Below are 6,094 nucleotides of genomic sequence, written 5' to 3' on the forward strand. Positions count from 1 at the left end.
CTTTTTTTTTTTTTTTTTTTGTAATTATCCCTATGTTCTATTACCCAAAGCTTGAAATCTTATAATTTCGTTTCTGTTCTCTGCTTTTGTTCAGGACTTTGTAGGGTCTGTACTTTTATTTGTTAGTTTTTCATCAACAAAGAAATAAAAAAATTATTAAAATCTTGCTTTATTGCATGGTAGCTTATTTTCTAACTGGTTGTTAGATAATGCTTAGTTTCCAAATTAGATGTACAACTGGAGTTCATATTCCTACATTTTGTGTTTGTTTGTACTTTTACTTTTTTGTCCCATGTCTGGTACTTCATAGATAGTTCGGTCTTTAAATTACAGGCACTGTAATACCTGCAATGGATGGCAAGCCATGCGGTGTACCAAGTGTAGAGGGTCAGGGATGGTGAACTACCAAGTGAAAAACTATACATTGAGAAGGTGAACCAACTTCCTGATTACTTTGGTCTTGATTGTAATTATTAAATTATTTTTCACGAAAAGAATCATTGACAACTCATTTACCTCAAATTCATAACTTGAATCTTTCTATCAATCTTTTTTTAATACCTCAATTCATAACTTGAATCTTTCTGCAGTGGAGAGAAGGCAACAGCAGAAAGTATTGCAGATGCTATTGCAGAGAATCGGGCCGAGTTGATTCACCTTCCTTCCACCTTGGATCTTCATACACCATTGCCATCCAAAGATTGCCCAACATGTGATGGAACAGTGAGGACAATATATCTATATTCCAAGCACCTCAAGCTTAGACATTCAAAATAGTATATAAAATAAAAAAAACCAGTCGTGGTCCTATAACCTAATTATCATCTTGGTATTGGTTTTTGCATCCTTCAGAATCTTTCTGCTTGCAGATGACTATAATATGTGCGCCATTTTTGCTTTATATGCACATTCTTATTCAAATGATTCCATTGCAATGTAACTAGGGGATGGGTTGTTAGGAATCACGACTCTCCACAATGGTATGATATTGTCCACTTTGAGCATAAGCTCTCATGGCTTTGCTTTGGGCTTCCCCAAAAGGCCTCATACCAATGAAGATAGTATTCCTCACTTATAAACCCATGATCTTCCACTAAATTAACCAATGTGGGACACTCCCAATCCCAATAATCCTCAACAATCCTCCCCTCGAACAAAGCACACTATAAGCCTCCCCTGAGGCTTATGGAGCTCTCGAATAGCCTCCCCTTAATTGAGGCTCGACTCCTTCTCTGGAGCCCTCGAACAAAGTACACCATTTGTTCGACACTTTAGTCACTTTTGACTACACCTTCGAGGCTCGCCATTCTTTGTTCGATATTTGAGGATTCTATTGGCATGGTTAGGTTTAGGGCATGGCTCTGATACCATGTTAGGAATCACGACTCTCCACAATGGTATGATATTGTCCACTTTGAGCATAAGCTCTCATGGCTTTGCTTTGGGCTTCCCCAAAAGGCCTCATACCAATGAAGATAGTATTCCTCACTTATAAACCCATGATCTTCCACTAAATTAACCAATGTGGGACACTCCCAATCCCAATAATCCTCAACAATGAGAGCTTATGAGGCCTTTTGGGGAATACTATCTTCATTGGTATGAGGCCTTTTGGGGAAGCCCAAAGCAAAGCCATGAGAGCTTATGCTCAAAGTGGACAATATCATACCATTGTGGAGAGTCGTGATTCCTAACATGGTATCAGAGCCATGCCCTAAACCTAACCATGCCAATAGAATCCTCAAATATCGAACAAAGAATGGCGAGCCTCGAAGGTGTAGTCAAAAGTGACTAAAGTGTCGAACAAATGGTGTACTTTGTTCGAGGGCTCCAGAGAAGGAGTCGAGCCTCAATTAAGGGGAGGCTATTCGAGGCTCCATAAGCCTCAGGGGAGGCTTATAGTGTGCTTTGTTCGAGGGGAGGATTGTTGAGGATTATTGGGATTGGGAGTGTCCCACATTGGTTAATTTAGTGGAAGATCATGGGTTTATAAGTGAGGAATACTATCTTCATTGGTATGAGGCCTTTTGGGGAAGCCCAAAGCAAAGCCATGAGAGCTTATGCTCAAAGTGGACAATATCATACCATTGTGGAGAGTCGTGATTCCTAACATGGGTGACCAACTATATTACAACCTATTGGTAACTTGCACACACAATAACTTTTCTATTTTTTTGGCTTGGATGAAATGAAATAAAAGGAAGCTATGGTTGGACTTAACCTTGCAAACTTTTGCCAACAAGAATTCATTCTGTATACGTTTTGCAGGGAGTGATGAGCTGCCCTGAATGTAAAAATAAATTGCAAGTGAGAATCTCAGCAGACGATGTAAGTTTCATGAAAATTTTAATCCATGAAAGTGCATCTTACTTTATAATGTTGAAGCTTCAACCACTTTTGATGTCTAGTATAAGGCTGCATGAATTTTCGAAACTTTACTTTTAGACTGCCTTTCTTTCCCTGTATGTAGCCAGCGCTGAAAGAACATAGAAGTTGATGAAAGTAGGATTGCATTGAAAACATTCAATTTGTTGAGCTAATCTATCTTTTGCTTGTTCTAAGGGCACGACTTTTAGATTCAAAACCTATTAACTTGTGTGGAAAAAACCATGTACTTTCTTTTAATGAGAAAACTAATGCAACCAAAATTGTGTATTTTAGAGGCTTAGAAAAAAATGAGTCATCTTAAACTTCCAATTTTTTATTCAATACTGCAGACTTAGAACTCAAAGACACAATTCTATCACCTATAGAACTAATTACTCTGTTCAAGCAATGTTGTTGATTAATATTAAAAACTACTATAGTGTAAATGAAAATGTTTATCTTTTTGCCTATGTAAACAAGAACGAGTCTTTATTCTGTTGTTCCTTTCATGCAGATCATGGAACCTCCTTGGAAAGCTTATAATGTTTTGAGAAAGATGGAATATCCATATGAGGTTAATATACCTTCCTTTTTGTAATTACGAACTTGATTTATTCTTTTGAATTGGAGTCATTTTCTGTAGGTACTAGGTATGGTAGGACGCCTTTTATTAGGGCTTGTTTTTTGTTGCCTTTATGTATTCCTCCATTTTATTTTTCTGAATGAAAGCGCAGTTTCTTACCAATAAAAAAAGAAGCACCCGCGTCTAGGCTCATAGGTATGAGAAAATGTGCTTGCTATTATTACTGCTCGCATCTTCAGCTAGGATGAGAGGCAAAGTGCTGCTTCAAATGTGATATTTAAGCATGCTCGTCTTAGTCATGAAATGTACAAGGGTGGAGACTCCCTAGTCACCACTGCAAAGAAGGGAAACTATGAGGTGCTCAATGAACTGCACTCAGCTTGGCTGAAATTGATTTTGTACAATTGAGTTAGCACAAGGGCTGAACCCAAGCTTTGAACTCAAATGAAAGTGGAGGAAGTAAAAGGGAAACTAAAAGCTAGAAAGGACTCAGTAAGGATTACTAAACTTGATTCCAGTCGTTGGATGGAATAAATTTTATCCTTGCCTTTAATTATCCAAAACTTCCTTAAATAACACCAAAATGGGGACTAACACCTCTTGAACCAAAGGGATTAGCGCTAGGGAACATTAAATGAGAGATAGAGAGAAAGCAACTTATCTTTCAGTGCCTAGGGAAGAGTGAGGGTTGCTACGGCAAAGACTTACCCCTTAAGGAAATATTGATGGAAGTGATTGTTTTACTCCTTAAAATACACAAGAACATTTATATGCTTAATGTCCATTCACTTTTGATTTTGGAGTCTAGGTAAGTAAATCATAACCAACCTTACCTTGGCAATCACCACAGATCCAAAGATAATATTTATTAAAAGGATGTTAATTCATAAAATTTTCAGAGCACACTTGGGAAAACGGGTCATGACATTGGTCGTTCATAAATTAGTTTTCATTCTGTATTGCAAAACTCTATTACATGTGAAATTTTCCAGAGCAATTTGTTCTTGAGATGTGTAAAGTTCTGTCATATTTTATATTTGATTGTGGCTTTGGTATTTCAGCATTTAGTTCAGAGTATGAGGGACCCCAGCATTGCGACATTTTGGTTAATTACCTTCCCCCAAATTGTTGGCGGATTCAACTTCGATGATGAGGTCAAGCAAAAGATTTGGTGGCAGTACAAGGTTCGAACCAATTTTCTCACTTGCTTCCTGTTCTGTCAATCACTTTGAATATTTTTTTTGACAATATTGTCTTTTCTTTTATATTTCATAACGTAAGCGACCTGTGCCTGTTGACATTATGTAGTAACAGAAGCAGTTTTGCATTATTAATTATTAGATTGCTCAAAGGAATCTTACTACCCTTTATGTATTTCATACTTTAACATGATGTTTACCTACGACCTAACTATGGATTTAGCAATATTTAATTTTCAGGTATTACTTCTATGAGGTGTTTATGCCTCTCTCAATTTGTCTTAGCAAATTGTTTTGTTTGACTTGATTATATAGGCTTGACAGTACGTACTTCTATTAAATGCTTATAAGTCATATGGGCTTAGTTCTGTTACCTTGTTATAGTTCAAGAGAGAACATAGATCTCCTCCTTCCTCCCCTCTTGAGCAATATTATATCAACTTTGAAGTGTCTGAATTATTTTCTGGCTAATCTCTTACTTTTCTATATTTTATTTCATTATAAAAATGATTTTTTATCCTCTGAGAATTTTCATAAAATTCGTTTATGTATTGTTGATAACTTCATGTAGTTTTTGGTGAACTTTTAAATCACATTCACAATCTGAATTTTTGAAACCCATTTAAGGTTTACTTGGAATGTCAATTATACATGGTTTCTGACGTCGTAAAAGATTTATACTTGCTGTTTCTTATTTGCAAACTTTTCATGCTGAACACGTTTTATTTAAGGTTGACCTTTTCAATTTGGTGCCATATTTTTGTAGTAACTTGTTTAACTTAAGATTGTTGATATCACCACCCATTGATAGTTGTTAATGTTTGTGGGTTGCATTTAGGAATCCATGCGATATGATCAACTCAGAGATGTTGTTGCTAAGCGGAAACCTGGATGGGAGTACTTGCAGGAAGTAAGAAAAACTTTACATTTAGCACGCTATTTCTTCAACCAATGAAATGCGCTGGAAGTTGGATCACATATTTTTGCTTCTAAATTTCTGGGGATCAGCTGTTATGCACTTCGAATTTTATTATCCTGTCTTATGAGCATCAGTTGATTGTTTTTTTAACCCAGAAATGAAACTTTTCATTGAAGAAATCAAATGAGACTAATGCTCCAAAGATACAAACTCCTTAAAGGAAAAAGATAAAACAAAATTAGAAAGAAAAAATAAAAGCTTCCCAATTCAATGTATTCCTTGTACTGAAAAGTCATATAGATGAGGGAGAACACTATTAAGAAGTCTTGATTTTAGCCGACTCAAATTGATAGGGATTATAACATCTTTTTCATATTTTTGTGTACTTCTACTGTCGCAGTATTGTGTTATATGTTGTTTAAAGTAATCTCGAATCTTGAGCAGAAACATTTGTGCAAAAATAATCTTAAAATCTTATATTCCTTAACAAAGTGGCCTAACTTATGTTACTTATTTTTCTTCGTCATTATTATTATTATTACATGTAGGTAAAGGGGGTATCCAAGGTGCAAGTGACTGGGATTAGCATCCACAATTGTTTTTTACACATCAATGACTGAAACTTTTAATTCCCGTGAAAACAAATATAGTCTCCCTCTGCTTTCCTATCGTATATGTTTTGATTGTACTTCGCCTCCACTGAAAAATGGTTCATATTTAATTCATTGTTCTTATAAAAAAGTTTAATTTAGTTGTTAATATCTACAATTCATAGGCTTTGATTTCCATAGACCCTGTTCGAGCCAGGGATGATCCGGTGGTCGTGAAAAACATCCCTTACTTCAAGGCCAAGAAGGCACTTGAGACAGAAGTGATGAAGCTTGATCCTCCACCACGACCACAAAATTGGGGTGTACGTCTGAACTTCCTTCATTTTTGGCACACTTTAAGATCATTGAATCAAAGATAAAAGTTCGGTTCTTAACAAAAAAAAAAAAAAAAAAAAAAAAAAAAAAAAAAAAAAAA

General features: G+C 35.8%; 1 protein-coding gene across 1 annotated transcript in view; it reads left to right on the forward strand.

The window, feature by feature from the left end:
- LOC111442822 overlaps window positions 1-6,094 on the forward strand; it is a 10,815-nt gene that overhangs the window by 2,343 nt on the left and 2,378 nt on the right. The window contains exons 3-9 of the mRNA XM_023080364.1: window positions 334-432; window positions 591-723; window positions 2,269-2,328; window positions 2,882-2,941; window positions 4,012-4,134; window positions 4,988-5,059; window positions 5,844-5,981. Coding sequence (XP_022936132.1) covers window positions 334-432; window positions 591-723; window positions 2,269-2,328; window positions 2,882-2,941; window positions 4,012-4,134; window positions 4,988-5,059; window positions 5,844-5,981 — 685 coding nt within the window. The remainder of the gene's footprint in view (window positions 1-333; window positions 433-590; window positions 724-2,268; window positions 2,329-2,881; window positions 2,942-4,011; window positions 4,135-4,987; window positions 5,060-5,843; window positions 5,982-6,094) is intronic.

This window comes from Cucurbita moschata, unplaced genomic scaffold (genome assembly GCF_002738365.1).
Source record: "Cucurbita moschata cultivar Rifu unplaced genomic scaffold, Cmos_1.0 Cmo_Scf00005, whole genome shotgun sequence".
In the NCBI taxonomy this organism is placed as follows: Eukaryota; Viridiplantae; Streptophyta; class Magnoliopsida; order Cucurbitales; family Cucurbitaceae; genus Cucurbita; species Cucurbita moschata.